This window comes from Gossypium arboreum, chromosome 1, assembly GCF_025698485.1.
Source record: "Gossypium arboreum isolate Shixiya-1 chromosome 1, ASM2569848v2, whole genome shotgun sequence".
Lineage (NCBI taxonomy): Eukaryota > Viridiplantae > Streptophyta > Magnoliopsida > Malvales > Malvaceae > Gossypium > Gossypium arboreum.
In genome coordinates, this window is record NC_069070.1 from 108,097,250 (window position 1) to 108,116,393 (window position 19,144).

General features: G+C 34.0%; 3 protein-coding genes across 4 annotated transcripts; all 3 read left to right on the plus strand.

Annotated features, from left to right (window-relative positions):
• Positions 1-2,749: 2,749 nt before the first annotated feature.
• LOC108483265 (kinesin-like protein KIN-14F) lies at positions 2,750-11,670 on the plus strand. 2 transcript variants are annotated; one of them, XM_017786551.2, is made up of 18 exons: positions 2,750-2,928; positions 3,184-3,337; positions 5,862-6,025; positions 6,141-6,284; positions 6,948-7,307; positions 7,450-7,518; positions 7,652-7,876; positions 7,982-8,063; positions 8,135-8,230; positions 8,318-8,497; positions 8,583-8,689; positions 8,828-9,006; positions 9,140-9,304; positions 9,404-9,657; positions 9,749-9,912; positions 10,038-10,214; positions 10,527-11,239; positions 11,341-11,670. In XM_017786551.2, the coding sequence occupies exons 2-18, from the start codon at positions 3,199-3,201 to the stop codon at positions 11,480-11,482; spliced, it is 3,360 nt and encodes a 1,119-aa protein (XP_017642040.1). In that variant the 5' UTR covers positions 2,750-2,928; positions 3,184-3,198; the 3' UTR covers positions 11,483-11,670. The 2 variants fall into 2 exon arrangements, with proteins under 2 accessions (XP_017642040.1, XP_052885952.1); XM_053029992.1 differs by lacking the exon at positions 2,750-2,928 and adding an exon at positions 2,949-3,082.
• A 1,669-nt stretch (positions 11,671-13,339) lies between these two features.
• On the plus strand, positions 13,340-16,470 carry LOC108483267 (kinesin-like protein KIN-14F). The gene is made up of 11 exons (XM_053029997.1): positions 13,340-13,458; positions 13,545-13,708; positions 13,811-13,942; positions 14,062-14,424; positions 14,652-14,720; positions 14,813-15,043; positions 15,148-15,229; positions 15,326-15,421; positions 15,508-15,687; positions 15,778-15,884; positions 15,993-16,470. The coding sequence occupies exons 1-11, from the start codon at positions 13,440-13,442 to the stop codon at positions 16,284-16,286; spliced, it is 1,737 nt and encodes a 578-aa protein (XP_052885957.1). The 5' UTR covers positions 13,340-13,439; the 3' UTR covers positions 16,287-16,470.
• A 55-nt stretch (positions 16,471-16,525) lies between these two features.
• Positions 16,526-18,153, plus strand: LOC128280714 (kinesin-like protein KIN-14F). The gene is made up of 4 exons (XM_053018964.1): positions 16,526-16,811; positions 16,907-17,070; positions 17,173-17,349; positions 17,432-18,153. Exons 1-4 carry the CDS (start codon positions 16,526-16,528, stop codon positions 17,840-17,842), a joined length of 1,038 nt encoding a protein of 345 aa, XP_052874924.1. The 3' UTR covers positions 17,843-18,153.
• The last annotated feature ends 991 nt before the right edge of the window (positions 18,154-19,144 follow it).

A 19,144-nucleotide genomic window follows, 5' to 3' on the forward strand; every position in this document is an offset into this window, starting at 1 on the left:
AACGTTTGGATATAATGTTTCACCGTAGAATAAAGCCACCATCTAAAACAACCTGGAAAAGAGAAAGTTATCATATTAAAGTGTCTTGAGGAAGACTACTTTATAACCTTCCTATCCATTCAAAGGGGGGATATTGTTATAACCCCATCTATGTTAAGACACGTAGCAAGCGTAGAAGACGTCTGAATAGTAAACCTACCACCGGCAATCCGGGAGGTCACCTGTGAACTCACCCTCTTGGGATCACTACCTAGGCGACAAATGACCTAATCTTCATTGTGAACATAGAGTCGTTTGGTCATCAAATATCATGTGGGCTCAACTATTTTATCCCATTAGAGTTATAACAAATTACATGGGCTCAAATATCTGTCCTGCTATAAACATCCTCGTCTCACCGAAGACATCGCTCTCACATGCTTTGTAATGATGGCTAGATGAAAAGTTCAACATGTTAACGCCATATTACATGGGACCCCTACCTATAAATACCCTCAGGAACGATGAAGAAAGGGGAACTTTTTAAGAATATTAAGTCTACCATCAGCCAACATAGTTTCAACTCTCGACCTTTACATTCTTTTCATGACCACTCTCCATAACCTCCAGCTCTTTGCCTCAACTAGGTGAACCGACCTCCATAACAATCACTCCCCTCTTATTTTACACAGTATCAACAATAATATAGACAAAAAAGTACTTACAAAATTTTAAAAAAATCCATTTAGTAAAATACATCTGACAGAACAAATTGTGTGGAAGTAATATCATGCTCCTATCTAAAAATTCTAATGAAAAATAGCTTGAACCACTCTTGGAAAAAGAAATCCAGACTTGTACGAGTCAAAATATGGTGGGCTGAATATAAAAATGAAGAATTGTAACTCGTATGGGCATGCATGGCTCAATTGAATTCCATGCCAAACTAATAATCATTACAAATCCTAATCAAGAAATGTAATCAGTCTACAAATATACATGCTTAATGGAAAGAAAAAAGAAAAGTAAAAGGCATGATTAGACATTAAACAACATCATATTTCAAGGCTTTTAAAAGCAAACAAAAGTTAATTGCCTGCCCCCCCCATTCATCATTTTGGCCAAATCTTGCCGTCCGGTCCAACCATTAAAATGGTCCCACAAGAGACAAAGCAACATAAAAAGAAACAAAGAAATTGTGCCTTTTGCTATTTCTTACACATACATATAAAACCAGTTATTTAGAATAGGATGCCATGTTCTATTAATACCGATATTTAACGCATCTTGTTTAAATTTTACAATTTGAATATTAAAATTACTATTCGTTATGAATTCAAAGTGAATATAAATAAATTTATTTAAATATTTATTATTCAAATTCCTCAAATAATTCAAATATATTAATTACAAAATACTTAAATTTTGTTTTCAATAAAATTTAAATTCCAAACCTTATATATAAAATCATGTTTTAACCATCAATACTTCCTTGAACCTTAATTATAATTTATACAAATTAAAAATAACTTATAAAAATAAATTAATAATAAAATTAAATATAATAATTAATAATTAAAGTAATTATTTTAAATATGTTTAATTTTTATTAGAAAAAATTTATCTTTTAACATGTTCTTCTCTTAAATCTCATGTAACTTCTTTTAAATCTTTGCCTAACTAACTAAACAATGAAATGAGTCATAGAATCACTAAATTTGCCCGTATCCCTTTTGATCAATTCAATTAGTTAAATTACTTTAAAAAATTTAATTAATATTCTATAATAAAATCAACTTTATAGTAAATTATAATATATACAATTAGCGTTATATAATTAGGGTAGATTATTAATGATATGAAACATTATATACAATTATGGTATTGTAATGTATATTTTTACATAATGATACGTTAGCTTAAACCTAAATGTGCCTTTAGGATAAATTATAATATATGCCATTATATTTTGTTTGGAATTCTTATGTTTAAGTTGTTAGGTATATTTAAATTATTCTGAAATTGTTATTTTAATTTGTTTGGATTGTTGTTTAACTACTTTTGTTAATTTATTTTACATTTATTTATTGTTAATTATGAATAAATTTTATTTAAAATTATTTTAAAATTCTAATTTTAACATATTTGGATTCAGATAAATAGCATATGATTAAAAATATTAAATTTGATTTTTTTACAATTTGAATATCTGAAGAATAATAATATTTACTTGGATTTGAATAGTAATACTCGTATAGTTTACTAATTCTGATTTTTAAGTAAGGCCTTGTTTGATAGAACATTGAAAAATTAAATCAATTAAAAATTAATATTTTCAATGATTTTTTTTCGCAGTTTGATAATCCAAAATAAAAACAACTCGATAGAATTTTTCTATAAAAATGTGAAAAATAATAAGTAGATAAGAGCGACTTATCACTTAGTGAAGAATATTTTCAATTAATTCTATTTTACTTATTTTAATATTATATTATTCTATAAAAACGTTACATTTAAAATTTAATTTTATTTAGAATAACACGAAATGTTTAAAATTTAAGAATAAAAATAAAAAATTAATTAATTTTTATAATTTAAAATCTATATTTATCAAGCAATCTAATTATATTCTATAATTAATTTTAAATATATAATACATCAAACCATTTTATAGTTTAAAATTTATTTTTAGTAGTTTATAGTATTGATAAAAATAGTAGAAGCATGCATAGACCTTTAAGTAGGGTATAGCCATTATATATAAGACCTTATATTTTGAGTTTTTTATTTGATGAATGCATGTCTTTCACACCACATGGGAAACCAGCTTCACCTTCTTCCTTCTTGGTTTATTTCTTTCTTTGTCAGATGTATATATAATTTTGGATCCAACCAATACTTAAACTGATCAGTTTCATCCTATTTCGAGTTTCTGCCACACCCTTCAAGGTTTACTGTTCTTTGCTTATATATAAACGAATAAGTTGTTTTCTTGAAGAATGTCTAGCTTGTTTGTGGGAAGGACTGGTTCTTTCTTCGTCTTTTTGTTATTTATTTGATTCCATCCGCATGCCTCTTTTTATTTTCTTTTTCCATGTTGCTGGTAACTGCTACTACCAACATTCTGTCTTAAATAGACGATAATGCAAAAATGACTACCAATACCATTGTTTCTGATGCAATTTCATTCTCTTTTTGTTTCAGAGATCAGAGAGAAAAATGCCACAGGAAACCACCTCTCCTTCCAGGAATCCCAGAGGCTTAAAGGCTTTACCCTCTAACAATGTGGAGAATCCACTCTCTGAAGATACCTTCAATGTTTATTATGACTTTGCTCAAAGAAAAGCTGAAGAAGCAGGTACCATCTCCACAACAATCCTTCAAACTACATCCTAGGATAACTTAAGAGGACTCCTAGTTCTTGTATTATTATTACTATCATTATTTAACTCTGTTGGTTTCAATATGGTACATGCATGATGTTGGTGTGGAAAATGATATAGTGCAGTCACCACTTCCAATGCCATGATAAAGGGAGAGCTAACTAGGTTTAGTTCTTGATTATGAAGATTTTGATTTAGCTTAGACCCACCTTACTTTTATATTTGGTGTGGGGGGAGGGGTATTCAGACATTCCAACTAATAAAGCGCATCTCCCTCTTTGCTTTATTTTTCTTTTCCTTATTGATGGGGCTAAACGCAAGTTGGACAACAATTGTATTAACTTATTTTTCATTAGGCAGTCCATAAATATTAAGATGATAAAAAAAAAAAAGGGGATCATCTGGGTAAACTGGAATAAGAAGCATGTTAATTTGATGGCAGCTGTGTAAAGTTTTGAGACGTCCGTCGTTTGGCAAAACTATTCCTTTCGGTTCTTGAGGAAGGACCGATTAAGGCTTAGTTTGGATGAGCGGTGTGTTTGCCTCCGGTGAGGTTAAAAATAGTAGTGGCGGTGAGATTAGTTACTGTAGCGGTGAGATTAAAAACTGTTGCAGGGAGATTAGAAATAATGGTGGAGTGTGTGCTTGGATTCAAACGAAACTCTAGCAGTGATGTGAGAATAAAAAATGACTATTAAGGATATCGATTAGAATTGATATATAATAGAAGTTTTAAAATTATTTTATTTTTTAAAATTATTAAAATATGTGAATTTATAAATTTATTTAATAAAATATTAAAATGTATCTTCTAATATTTTATTATAAATATTTTAACGAATTATATAATCAATTTAAATTATTTATTAGATAAAATGATAATTATTTTTAATTTTTATAGTTAAATATTCTTTTATATCAATGATAAATATTATTTTCACAAATAGTAACATTATACTTGGATCAAATTTTGAAGTATCTAAACGGATGAATTTTAATTAAAAAAATATAGTAACATAAAGAAATTAGTTTAACTTTGAAAGATAAAATGGTAAAATAATAAATAAAAGTATGAGTATTTTTATCTGTTAGAAATACCTACTGCCCCAATGCCCTCAATTGCTGCTGAAAGCTCCAGCCCCTTTTCAGCATAGCAGTGAGGTTGAAATGATTTTTTACTCAACTGCAATGCTGAACCAAACAGCATAGCAGTGAGATTGGTAGCATAAATCTACCCCAACTGTACCTCACTGGCCCTAAAAGCCAAACCAAAGGAGGCCTAAGTATATACTATGTCACAATCTTTAGACCTCTAGTAAGGTATTGTCACTATTTTACCTTGTGTTGGATAGACGTTGTGAGCACATGATATGTTTGTTTTATAGAAATAAATTTATTTAATAATTTTTTGTGTTTATTTCATAAAAAATAATTTGATAACAGAAAATGGTTTATTAATTAATAGAAAATAAAAAATCGTGACCGTGACTTCCCCATTTGAATAGTGTATGTTACTTTTTGAAAAGTGTATGTTACTTTTTGAAAAAAACTCGTGAGTAATTTGATTTTTATATTAAAATTAACTTAATAAAGTCAAATATTATTATAATAACAAACTTTTAATTTTAATTTTTAAAATATTAAAATTTTAATCTCAAATATTATAATTTTCAACACTTTAAACATATATATATTTATATTTAAACATATAATGGATTATTAATATAATTCATTATTTTAATAAAATTATTTAATAATATTTTAATAAATAAATTGTAAAATTAATAATAATTCTAAAATTTAAATTTTCAATAATGTTCATAATATTTTATTGAAAAAATTATATTAATTTTAAGAATATATAATAATTTCAAAATATTTAATAATAACTGTCTTATATTATAAAACTAAAATATTTTAATAATATAGATAATATTATTTTTACATCCTACTTAGCTTTATTTATCGCTTTAAACTTTACTATAACTATAAAATTTAATGAAGCATTGGTTATTATTAAAATTATATAATATATTAGTTATTATAAAATATTTTTGAAAACAATTTTCAAAACATGATTTTTGCAAAATTTGTCACTGAAAAATATTTTAAATAAAATGATTCAAACATAAAAATAATATCAATTTTTGTAGGAAGTGGTTTAAATTTTTAAAGTTATTTTCTGTGAAATAAATAGACAAACTTGAATATATAGTCTTTAGCGTTTGGTACAGTGATGTCATGATTGTGACAGAAACTCTTGTTGTGCTAAGAACGTGGTAAAGAAGTGGTAGTATGATCCGCTAATCATCACATACTATCTAGCTAAAAAAACAACTTTGTATTCTTCAAAATTATTATCTACGAATCAAAGTTTTCTCCTTGAAAACATATGATAACTGTGACTAGGGCAGATAAAAAATAAGAATGATGACAGTTATCATTTAATTCAGAGCTTAAAGAATGTAATTAATCCTTGATTTATTTATGTCAAATTAGCTTCAAGGAGGTACCAAGCAACAGAATGGCTACGAGAGATGGACCAGGGTGCTTCAGAATCCCTGCCCAAAGAACCCTCTGAAGAAGAGTTTTGCCTTGCACTTCGCAATGGTCTCATTCTTTGCAATGTCCTCAACAAAGTCAATCCTGGAGCTATTCCTAAGGTTCTAAATGGAATTTGTTGCTGCAACTCATTTACATTTCTTAATTTCTACCCTCCAATATTTTTCTTTTTTGAGAAATATGAAACTTGTTTTTTTCTTTTTGTAATTAATACAGATAGTGGAAAATCCAGTAATCCCAGTGCAGTCAACAGAAGGGGCAGCACAGTCTGCAATCCAGTATTTCGAGAACATGAGGAATTTCCTGGTAGCTGTAAAAGATATGCAACTATTGACATTTGAAGCTTCTGATGTTGAAAAGGTATTGACTTTTCCTAAAAGATGCATTTTAAAGGCCTCAGTCTTTACATATACTGAAACTCAACATGGCACGACCCAACCTAGCTCGTTGGGGTATATTGTTAGACACAAATCGGAATTGTCCTCTTTGGTTATCCACAAGTCCCTAAAGGTTTTGCCTTCATCAAGTATATCTCTCCAGATTCAAATTGACATTCTCACACACAGAGGAATGCACTGGGTGGAATGGATACCTACTTTGTGTATGAGGACGTATATTCGAATCTGTGTAGTTGCAGTGTAGGTGCACCTGAGATTGGCAAAACTTTGGGTTACTTGTGGATACCAAGGAGAAAATTCCTGTTTGTGTCTCATGATATGGCCTAGCAAGCTAGGATGGGTTGTGACACAACATTTCAGTTTCAGAATCACATAATAACGGGCGGTGTTAAAATTTTGCATTTTGTCAGAAAGTTCAAAATGAACCTTGAGAAACTTAAATGTTCTAATGGACTACTGCACCTTCAATCTTCAATACTCGTTTGATGGCCTACTTGGCAACCAAGTAGTTTAAACTTCGTTATACAAATAGTTCATTAAGAAGCATAATTTCTCCCTTTCTATCTCAATGGTATCTAGTAGCTATGCTAGCTGTTTTATGAACATGAAAGGCTTTAATTGGCAGGGTGGGTCTATGAATAAAGTTGTAGACTGCATTCTTTGTCTGAAAGGATATTACGAATGGAAGAAAGCAGGAGGCGTTGGAGTTTGGTGGTATGGAGGAACCGTGAAGATTACAGCTTTGCCGAAAGGGTCACCACCCTCCTTGGTTGGAAGTGAAAGTGCTGATGATTCTTTGGATGGATCAGAGTCATCACAATATGAACAATTATTGGAGTTTCTCCATCTCTCTAATGAAGTTGCAATTGAGGAATCCAAAACTGCCAATGCTCTGGCTTTCCTTTTCGACCGCTTTGGGCTTTGGCTTCTACAAGCTTACCTTAGAGAGAGCAATGAGATTGAAGAATTTCCCTTGAATGCAATGGTAGGTAAGATCCATGTCGAATTGTAGTTCAATGATGAAATATTCTTGCTGTCTAAACTGAAAAGCAAACAATGAGTCGTTTCTTCATTATATCTTATATAATGCAGTCCTGTTTGATTAATTGATTGGTTAAACTTTGCAGGTAATAGATACACTAATCAGCAAGATAGTTAAGGACTTCTCAGCATTGCTTGTTTCTCAGGGTACTCAGGTAATGATAAGTTTCAGTTACCACTCTTGCTATTACCACTCAAGCAAGTGACTGAGATTCTTGTTGGGGGCAAAGATGAAGACCTTATTGCCATTGTAGTGATCTAATAGTTTGTTTTTCTGATGTGTTCCAGCTTGGGCTATTTCTGAAGAAAATCTTGAAAACTGACTTCAATTCTCTATCAAAATCTGATTTTATGGAAGCTATCTCACTGTATCTTGGTCAAAGGACTAGCCGGGCATCGAATGATTTCTTCAAGTTCTGCATCTGTGGTGGTAAACGTGAGGTTATTCACCAAACAGTTAACCATTCAACTGCATATGCACAACTTATTCATCTTCACCAGAGAGAGCTCAAGGTTTAAACATTTTCCCTTATACCCAAAATGCTACCATTTGGTAGTTTGTGAAGTTTCTCAACAATATACACCTTGTACAATTATGTTTTGCTTATATCATTCTAGGAGATCAAATTAGATTTTCAAGAAACAAAGCTTGGAGTCAAACAAATTCACTCGAATTGGGCGGAACAACTTAGGAGGCTTGGTAAGAATCTATAGCATTGTTTTACCATAGACTTCCCGGTGGTTGTTTAACAATATTTTCTGCGGTTTTAGAGCATCATATCAAAGATCTTGAGGTGGCATCCTCTTCTTACCACAAGGTATTAGAAGAAAACCGCATGCTTTACAATCAAGTTCAAGACCTCAAAGGTGTGCACTTTTTCGTTCTTTTGTTGTTATTACTCTTCTTCGCGTTGGATATTTATACATTTTGACTCTTTTATGGTTTTCGAACAGGAACGATAAGAGTGTACTGTAGAGTGAGACCCTTTCTGCAAGGCCAAACAAATGGACAATCAACCGTATATTATATAGGAGAAAACGGAAACATCATGATTGTCAATCCTTTAAAGCAGGGCAAGGATGCAAGAAAAGTATTCTCCTTTAACAAGGTGTTTGGACAAAATGTCTCACAAGGTATTTCCTATCCATTCACTTAAGTTGTTTTTATCCTTCACTTGTTTGTACTTACATTTTGCATAATCGATAATGTAATGTGCAGAACAAATATATATCGACACTCAACCACTGATCAGATCTGTCCTAGATGGGTTTAATGTTTGTATCTTTGCATATGGACAAACTGGATCAGGAAAGACATACACCATGGTATATTCATCCACTCTATTTGCGTATGCAAATGCATAGAGTCTTCTTTTCTTCCGATGGACAAACCTTTTCTGTAATATTCTATCAATTCAACTTGGAAATTGCTATTCTTGATTTCTTGTTGTTTGTTCTTCATAGAGTGGCCCAGATATGACTACCGAGCAAACATGGGGCGTAAACTACCGTGCTTTACGTGACCTGTTTCAAATATACAAGGAGAGATCAGACTTTATTAGATATGAAGTTGGGGTGCAGATGATTGAAATATACAATGAACAAGTGAGAGATTTATTAGTCATGGATGGCTCTAATAGAAGATATCCTTTTCCATTTAGTTTCTAGTTTACTTTACATAGTTTGACTGCAACTTCAGAAGGAGTCTAGCTTATTACTGTTTAAGTTAATGCTTAATTTCTATCTTGGGGTTTAGTTCACCTTAACAACATCTACATTGGATATTCGTAACAATTCTCAGTTGAATGGCCTAAATGTGCCTGATGCAAGTTGGGTTCCAGTTTCAAGTACTCAAGATGTTCTTGAGTTTATGAGAATTGGTCAAAAGAATCGTGCTGTAGGTGCCACTGCTTTAAATGAGCGAAGTAGCCGCTCTCACAGGTGGGCCATTGCTGTAAAACTTCTCTTTATTTTCATGCTAGCAAGCTACTGAACTAAAGCAACTTAAAATTATCTTGTTGGCACGTTTGTCATCCTCAGTGTTTTGACTATTCACGTATATGGAAAAGAGTTGGTTTCGGGATCTATTCTCAAAGGTTGCCTGCATTTGGTTGACTTGGCTGGGAGTGAGAGAGTGGATAAATCTGAGGCTGTAGGCGAAAGATTGAAGGAAGCACAACATATCAATAGATCACTGTCTGCACTAGGAGATGTCATCTCTGCTCTTGCACAGAAGAGTGCACATATTCCTTACAGAAACAGCAAGCTTACTCAAGTATTGCAGGATTCTTTAGGTATATATATGTATACATATATATATATATATCCTATTTTTAGTCATTCGATAATAGTGATATATATTCATATCATTCTTGCTTGTCATAGGTGGGCAAGCTAAAACGTTAATGTTTGTACATATAAGTCCTGAAGTTAATGCCATTGGAGAGACAATTAGCACTCTGAAGTTTGCCGAGAGGGTCGCTTCCATAGAACTTGGGGCAGCTCGATCCAACAAGGAAACTGGTGAAATCCAAGAACTTAAAGAAGAGGTGAAAATCTAACATGTTCAAGTGCATTTCTTATTAATATATTTTGGATTGGATGCAAACTTTATTTCCTTCAATAGGACCTTATTCCATTATCATGGTTTTTATCTTTCAAAAATCTGTTTTAGATATCAAATCTTAAACTTGCATTGGAAAAGAAGGAAGCTGAAGTAGAACAACTAAAAGTTGGAAACGTTCGAAGCATGACCGAATCTCAAAGAGGAAGAGCGGTTTCTCCTTTCCAAATTCCAAGACATGGAACGTCTTCGAGCATTAAGCCTGGTGACTATAATAGATCCTCTGAGGTAACTTTAAAACGTGATGGCCTTTCAACTGAACTTGGCTGAATACAGGGGGAAGGCAGAAAATTTTCTTTAGCAGGGACTGATATTAAATTTTGACGATGGTAAAAATGTAACACTGTTTATATTTTTATAATTTTTAAAGGATTAAATCAAATTTTTATCATTTTTAGGTTCTAAAATGTAATTTTATTTTTATTAATTTAAAATTTAAAAAAATTAAAAGGCCTAAATGGAAAATTTTCCATTTTAGGGTGGTCGGGACCCCTGGCTGAATAATGAAAAATTTTTTTTATCTAATTATTGTATTTTCAGGCCACAAGCAGAAGCGCTTCTTCTGGTATGCAAAGGAGGTCAAGATTTCCATCTGCATTCGCAGACAAGGAGATGTTGCCGAAGATGCCTAGTCCAGCCGAAGAAAGATTAGCAAGTGCCTTAAAGGCAAGGTCACCATCCCCTCCTGTTAGGAGATCCTCATCCACTGATAGAGGAGCCTCCAACAGAAGCAGGACCAAGGTTGAATCAGTTGACAATCAACCAATCTCTAGAGTACCATTCCCGGCTAGAGTACCTGTAAACAAATCCTTTGCCACAACTACTGTGACCCCATCTTCAGATGCCACCTCCCCTGGGGTCCATTCCAGTTTCCAAGAAACCACAAAACAAGAGAATATCTCAGACGCGTTATACAACCTCCGTAAACTTAGCATTAAGAAAGTCCACTCAGAACTTGAAGATGAGCAGTTTAGGCAAGCACTTAATGTTAGGCAAGGTGGAATTAGGAAAAACAAAGCTGACAGTAAGGCTAAAATAAAGCACCAACTGCCAGCAACACTTGAGAAAACTGATGTCGCAATGACATTGCTTTCTGAAATGGATGCTGGTGAGAAAATGGAGCAGCCTCCAAAAAGTGACTTCTCTGAGCCAGAAACTGAGCAATCACTTCTTGGCTCTCCTATGTATGCTGCCTTGAAGATGAAGAAGCTTGGGCACAACCTGTCAAGGTATCCACACAACTTTGAACAAAGGTATAAATAAAACCTGACATAATCTTAAAGTGTTTCACAAGTTTAAGATTTGTATCCTGATTTCTAGTTTATAACCAATAATGCATTCTCATCATGTACAGGGGACTAGTGCAACCGCAAGCGGTAGTACCATTGCAGGGAGGAAAAACTGACAGGTCGAAGGAGGGAAGTAACACTAATCTGATGCCTGAATTTAGAAGGAGCCGGTCTACTCCTCGCGGAAAATTTTTGGTTTTGCCTTGAGGATTCTACACTATATGGGAACTAGTTTCCTACCCTTCGAAATATTCCTTTTAAATTTTGTACAGTTGTTGCATTTTCAGAGGAGGTTATTGATCAAGATGTCTTTATACTCAAAAAAACTTAGATGGTTTGTTTTATCCGATTTTCTTTTCTACCCTCAGGGTCAGGGGCAATCTTGCCTGAGAAAATGCCTCTATTTTCACAGAATATCCAGTGAGGAACAAAAAGAATAGAAGAGAAAAGGATGATGGAGAGAAAGGAAAGAAAAAAGAAAAAAAAAATCCACCTAAAATTGGCTATTTGTTGCATGGAGCCCATGATAATTTACCTATAACAGATATGGATAAATGAAAACTACCTCTGAACCCCAGGATACCTTCAAACCTAACTAATATATCTAAATAGCAATTATTCAAAAGTCTGTCATGTATATCAAATAACAAAATCATATAAGTGCTAAACAAGTTTGCTTGGATTTCGCTTGGAAGCAGACATAAATCATGTCATGATCAAATTGTTTTTCATTGGCAGATTAGTGATTTTAATAGTTAATGTTTACCTTACGCTTCATGATTGAATTTCCACTAATGTTGCTTGCTTTCAAGCTGGTATCTTTGGCTGAAAAGTTAATGCCTATAAACCATTTATTCTTCCCTGACTGTCAGCTTCTGGTTGTTCTAGATTGCTAGTGTTATTACAGGAAAATTTTGATACGAGAATTATAGAGCTACCAATTCTATAAATGTCTTATTGGTATAAAGCAATGGACATTGCAACTAATGGTGGATGGTGTCTCTGTACCATCCACCTCCTACTTCCATGGCCATGACCATTTTTTGTTTGCCTCTTTTTATATTGTCACCTTCATTTCTCTGATCATATTCTTCATCTTCATCACTATAACCTGTACTTTTCAGAAACTTAAAACTTAAATCTCTCTGTATCCTATCCTATCCTATCCATCTCATTCTCTTTGTTTCTATTTACTTATTTCAAGTTTGCTTGCTATCAGACATAGAGTGAATCCATTTCCTTTGATTAGCCATCTGGTGGTTTGATAACACAATGGAAACAGCCTGGATAGAAGGAAAAGTTTTGACCCTTGATGAAAGTGAGGCTGGAGAGTTAGATGGAAGAAGGTTAGCTTTAGTGGGAAAAATCATAGCAGACAAGCCGCTGAGCAAAGGAGGAGTACAGGGTGTTTTCAGAAGAGTGTGGGGAGAATGGAGAGATTTCACTATCACTGAATTATCTGAGAACACCTTTCTGTTCACCTTCAAGGAAGCAAGAGCAGCTGAACAGATATTGGAGGATGGGCCATGGTCAGTAATGGGGTATTGCATATGTTTGCACCGATGGCAACCAGGGTTTACTCTGGATGAGCTGGATTTCTCACAAGTGGCCTACTGGGTCCGGGTGCATGGTCTCTCATTGGACCAAATGAGCCCCAAAAATGCAAAGAAGGTTGGAGATCAGATAGGCAAGGTGTTGGAAATTGAGGATCCCATATCTTCACATGGAATAAGAAGGGGTTTCTTCAGGATTCGGGTACTAATAGATGTTAGTAAACCACTACCCTCAGGGTTTTGGGCTTCGAGAGCTGGAAAATCTAATATATGGGTCTCATTCAAGTATGAACATTTAGCTGATTTCTGCTACCGCTGCGGTTGCGTAGGCCATGTAGAATTTCACTGTGACAAGGATACAGTGATGTCCATTCCAGATCCTTCACTGCCGAAATATGGGCCATGGATGCGTGCCAACCCAAGTGTCAGCTCTATGAAGGCCTTAGCTGAGATGGAAAAAGCCCCTCATAAAGCCAAGCAAGTCATGGGTAGGGTAACTTTTGTTTTTATTGCTCTAAAATAGTTTATAGGAACTGTTTATTGTACCTGGTCACAGTCTACTTGGACTGGCCATTTGAACATATGCCTTCAACCAACCAGTTAATGAACAAATGGGGCAATACAATTTAGGTACTTATTGAAACTAAGATCATTTAGAGATAAAATAGTTAATAAAAAATGAAAAATATAGCTAAAATTATTGTTATCTTGATCAGCTTCAAGGAGGTACCAAGCAGCTGAGTGGTTAAGGCAGATGGATCAAGTTGCAATGGAATTCCTGCCCAAAGATCCCTCTGAAGAAGAATTTCGCCGTGCACTTTGCAATGGATTCATTCTTTGCAACGTTCTCAACAAAGTCAATCCCGGTGCTGTTCCTAAGGTTCTCTTTCAAACACTCTAACATGAACTTGGTTGCATGTAATACACCAATACTACAACCTGATTAGTATTCCTTTTCTCTTTTTTGAAAACATAAATGTAGGTGGTGAAAGCTTCTATGACTTCTTCTGAGGCAGCAGAGTCCCCAAATCAGGATTCTGAGAACATGAGGAACTTTCTGGCTGCAGTTAAAGACAAGCAGCTCCTGGCCTTTGAAACATCAGATATGGAAAAGGTTTAGATTCTTTTAAACGTTTTACTTTACCTGTATTTCACATTTACACTATAGCCATAAACTTTATACATATATATATATATATATATATTTATATAAAAGTTAATTAATATGTGCAGGGCGGGTCAATAAATAAAGTGGTGGATTGCATTCTGTGTCTAAAAGGATATCATGAGTGGAAGAAAGCAGGTGGAGTTGGGGTTTGGAGGTATGGTGGAACTGTAAAGATCACATCCTCCCCAAATGAATTACCAAATGCCTTAACTGCAACTGAAAGAGCTGCTGATGAATCTGGGGAAGAATTGGAATTATCAAAATATGAGCAGCTACGGGAGTTTATCCAGCTCTCTAACGAGGCCTCTATTGAAGAATCCAAAACAACCAATGCTCTAACTTTCCTGTTCGATCGCTTCGGCCTTTGGCTTCTACAGGCTTATCTTACAGATGGCAACATGGATGAGGAGTTTCCCTTGAATGCAATGGTAGGTAAGATCCATCATATTTTCACTTCACATTTATTCATTCATATTATCCTTCAATCAAGGCTCAAGCCAAGCTGTTCAAGACCAGTTAATAGCAAGTGGCAGACTTAGTTGCTATCCATTTAACAAGAGCCACACTTTCACACTTTCTAATATCAGTCAGTTCATACTCTTGGTTGTTTTAGATTTCATAAGACTTTTTGCATTGATTCACTGAATATTTATAGGTGATTGATGCTTTCCTCAGCAAGATAGTTAATGACTTCTCAACACTTCTAGTTTCTCAAGGAATCAAGGTCTGCATTTTATTGTTACTTTTTTTAGCATAAAAACTTAATTACATTGCTGATTTAATGTGAGGATATTGATTCTTTACCTTTATTTACAGCTTGGACTGTTTTTGAAGAAAATATTGAAAGCTGATGATGGTCCAGTGTCCAAATCTGATTTTATAGAAGCGACCTCAGATTATATTGACAAAAGAAATAACCTGCAGGCAGCAACTGATATCTCCAAAGCCTACATCTGTATTGGCAATAATGAGGTTGTTCTCAATAGTGTTTGTCGTTCTCCTGGCCGTGTCGAAATACTTACCGATCTTATACAAAGACATATCGAGGTGAAAAGTCTCCCACCAACCTACATAAATTTTAAATAAAATTGTAAGATAGTACCAAATTTAGTTTATAACTCCTGCTGCTTCCTTGTTTTGGAAACTTTCAGGATCTTAAATTATTTTTTCGCGAAACAAGGTTAGAAGTTAGAAAGTTTCATTCATATTGGGAGGCAGATATTAAAAGATTAGGTAAAAGTTTCCAAACTTGTCACCATTAAACTTACACCTACTATCAAAATGCTACATTTTCCATTGACTGGAATTACCTTGGCCCGTTTACCTTAGAGCATCATGTTAGAGATCTTGAAGTGGCATCTTCTTCTTACCTCAAGATATTACAAGAGAATCAAATGCTGTTCAATGAAGTGTTAGACCTCAAAGGTGCATACTCTTTTATTTTTGTTATTAAAAACTAAATTGGAATATAGTTGAGAGGTGGAGGACTTATTTTCCATGCTTTCATGTAGGAAAAATAAGAATATACTGTCGAGTAAGGCCCATTTTACCAGGGGAACCGAAAGATCAATCAACTGTAGACTATGTTGGAGAAAATGGAAGTATCCTCATTGTCAATTCTTTAAGGAAAGGAAAAGATTCAAAAAAAGTATTCTCATTTGACAAAGTATTTGGACCAACTGTATCTCAAGGTATTTTCTTGATTTCTTCTTCTTCTAGCTTTCGATTTGACGTGAATAAGCTAAAGGTGATCATTCATTTTCCTCCTGCTATATGTGCAGAACAAATATACACAAACATTCAACCATTGATCAGGTCTGTACTTGATGGTTATAACGTATGCATTTTTGCGTATGGACAAACTGGATCGGGCAAGACATATACCATGGTAAGTGTTGTTTTTGATGATATTACAATCTGCATATTGTTATGATGCTCAAGAAGCTTATCATTCAGATGTATAAACATGTTGCTGGAATTTGTGTGTGTTTGATAGAGCGGGTATGACTTGAACACTAAGGAGACATGGGGTGTGAACTTTCGAGCTATATGTGACTTATTTCAAATATCAAAGACAAGAGAAGATGTCATAGAATACAAAGTTGGGGTCCAAATGATTGAAATATACAATGAACAAGTGAGAGATTTGCTAGTTATTGATGGCTCTACTAAAAGATATCCTTTTGAATTTTCTTTCTATCTGCAATTCAGTTTATATCTAAGAGAAGCCTTCCTATGCTTTCTGTCTTGTTTAGATTTGGATTTACTTTTTTCTCCTTTAAGCATATAAGTTCCCATAACTACATGTTACATTAGATATATATAACAATACACAATTGAATGGCCTTACTGTTCCTGATGCGAGTTGGGTTCCAGTTTCTAGTACTCAAGATGTTCTTGATTTGATAAGAATTGGCCAAAAGAATCGTATCGTAGGTCCAACTGCATTTAATGAGCGAAGCAGCCGTTCTCATAGGTAGAATTTTATCCAGGAAAATTGTGTTAATCTTGTTGAATACTTTGTTAAGCATGGTTTATGTCTACGTCCTTCTTTTCGCCAGCATTTTGACCGTTCACGTTCATGGAAAAGAATTGGTTTCTGGAACCATTTTCAAAGGTTCCCTCAATTTGGTGGACTTGGCTGGGAGTGAAAGAATGGATAAATCGAAAGTTCAAGGCGATAGACTGAAGGAAGCTCAATATATCAACAGATCACTCTCTGCACTTGGAGATGTCATCTCAGCTCTTGCCCAAAAGAGCACACATATTCCTTACAGAAACAGCAAGCTAACTCAAATATTGCAGAACTCTTTAGGTGTATTGTTCTTTACTAGTATTCAGCTTTCTTCTCCTCACAATTCCCCATTTTCTCTTCTTGTTTCTTCAACATTCTGATTTTGAATATGATAGGTGGGCATGCTAAGACATTAATGCTTGTACATATAAGCCCTGAACCTGATGCCATTGGAGAGACACTTAGCACATTGAAGTTTGCTGAAAGAGTAGCCTCGATAGAACTCGGAGCAGCTCGATCTAACAAAGAAACTGGTGACATACTAGAATTGAAAGAAGAGGTTAAGTTTCCTTTCTCTCATTTCTTTTTAATGGATGGCATCCCTTTTGCCTGTTTCTAAATGCAACATATCCTTGTTAAGTATTTCTTGTATCTATCTTAGATAACAAATCTTAAGCTGGCATTGGAAAAGAAAGAAGCTGAAGTAGAACAATTCAAGGTTGGAAATGCTGGAAGCATTACACCATCTCAAAAGGCAAAAGTGCTTAGATTTGGAATCTCTTCCAACTTTAAGCCTGAGACATATCAACGCCCTAATGATGATACTAAAGGCTCTGAGGTAACCAGAAACATGAAACTGTATAAAGCCAAAGCAAACTTAGAAGCTAATGCTATATCTTGTGTTTGTATGTGATTTCCAGGCCAGGACTGCTTCTTCAGCTAAGCTAAGGCGATCAAAGTTTTCGTCTGCACTCATAGGGAAGGAGATATCAGTAAAGGTGCCTGAAGAGAGAGCTTCACGTCTTGGAAAGCCTCAGTCACCTACCCCTCCTGTAAGGAGATATTTGTCCGGTGATAAAGGAGCCTCGACGAGAAATAAGGTCAAGTTTGATGTAGTTGAGAACCAACCGATGTCAAAAGTAGTAGTTCCGGTTAAAGCACATGGCACTAGATCTCTCGCCCCAGTGCCAGAGATCACATCAACAGATAACAACTCTGGGGTCCAGGCAGACCATAAGAGTGATGAAAGTAAATTGAATTCTCTGATGCATTCAACAGCCTCGTCTCTAGGGAAAGTCAGTCAGAACTTGAAGAAGAGCAGTTTCTTTTAAATTGAAAAAGGAAGCATTAGAAAAGCAGGAGTGAGTCTAAATCTTTGCATCAACAGCCAGACAGGTTCCTGATATCTAATGTACCATACTATCACAGATATCGCTTTTAAATATGTATATGGGTCAAAATCAAAATTATGGAGCCCCTAAGAGTGTTTTTGGTACCACAAAATGAGAAACCATTTGTTGGCTCCCCACTTACCAGTTCATACCATGGTGATACAACTTCTTCGGGAATTGTAAAATGTTGTACCTGTTGAGGAAGAGAATTCAAAGTATAAAAACATAAAAATAGTGTTTAAAATTGCAAAGGAAGTGGGAAAATTTTTAAGAGGAATTAAAACAAACAGGTGATGGGCACAAATATGTTGAAATAGTCTTAAAGATGTATAAATAAGCTCTTTATATAGGTTTTACAAAGCAATATGTCGTACTAAAAAAAACTCTTCCACTAAATCACATCTCAACGAACTTAGACAAATAAAGAAACAAACTACGAACTAAGTAAATGTTGCAACAGTCAAATATTTTAAATCCCTTATTCAAAATTGCATACATCAAGCTGATCTCTGAAAGAAACATGTTTGTCCCTGGCAAAGACTTCGTAAAAATGTCGGCTACGTGCTCATTTGTATTACAATACTGCAACTTGATTATTCCATCTACAACTTGCTTCACTTCTAACTCAAGAAAATAATGCAACAAATCCAAGTCTGACATTCCAGACTTTCTTTTCATGCACAATTTAAGCTCATTAATAAGAAAACAAGAAGAACCCATGTATGCCATGTTATCAATGTAAAGGCAAACGATGAGGTCATTTTTACCTTGCTTTTTAAAGCACAAAGTAGGTTCATTCTTACTTTTCTCGCAGCCATTAAAAACAAAGTATGAGTTAATTTTGTTGTACCACGCCCCCCAAGCTTGCTTTACGCTACATAAAGCCTTCTTTAATTTGTAGACTTGTTCTTTCCCAGTAACAACAAAACCTTTGGTTGATAGACATAAAAGAATATAAAAATATATTGAAATTTGGTTAAATTGTAAAAGTCCAATCATTATAGAGTTTTGAATAGGAAAAGACTTGAGGACCTAAATAGTAATTATTCAAGGGACTAAAATGGTTAATAAACCAATTTTAAATAGGTAATAGTGGATGATTATGATGGTGGATTTCATTAGATTTTGTTAATTGAAGATTAATGTATAATTTAATTAAGATTAAACTAATTAACAAAGTTTCATTATAACCTAACCTAAGTATATAAACAAAACTTTAGTGGAGAAAAGTCATCATCTTCT

Coding starts and splice junctions, on each gene's coding strand:
- LOC108483265 (XM_053029992.1), top strand. Junction 7,519..7,651: donor TTGTTTCTCAGGGTACTCAG/GTAATGATAAGT, acceptor GATGTGTTCCAG/CTTGGGCTATTTCTGAAGAA. Junction 9,305..9,403: donor CGAAGTAGCCGCTCTCACAG/GTGGGCCATTGC, acceptor TGTCATCCTCAG/TGTTTTGACTATTCACGTAT.
- LOC108483267 (XM_053029997.1), top strand. Junction 14,721..14,812: donor TAGTTTCTCAAGGAATCAAG/GTCTGCATTTTA, acceptor CTTTATTTACAG/CTTGGACTGTTTTTGAAGAA. Junction 15,422..15,507: donor TGAAGTGTTAGACCTCAAAG/GTGCATACTCTT, acceptor GCTTTCATGTAG/GAAAAATAAGAATATACTGT.
- LOC128280714 (XM_053018964.1), top strand. CDS start 16,526: ATGGTTTATGTCTACGTCCTTCTTTTCGCCAGCATTTTGACCGTTCAC. Junction 16,812..16,906: donor AATATTGCAGAACTCTTTAG/GTGTATTGTTCT, acceptor TGAATATGATAG/GTGGGCATGCTAAGACATTA. Junction 17,350..17,431: donor ATGATACTAAAGGCTCTGAG/GTAACCAGAAAC, acceptor TGTGATTTCCAG/GCCAGGACTGCTTCTTCAGC.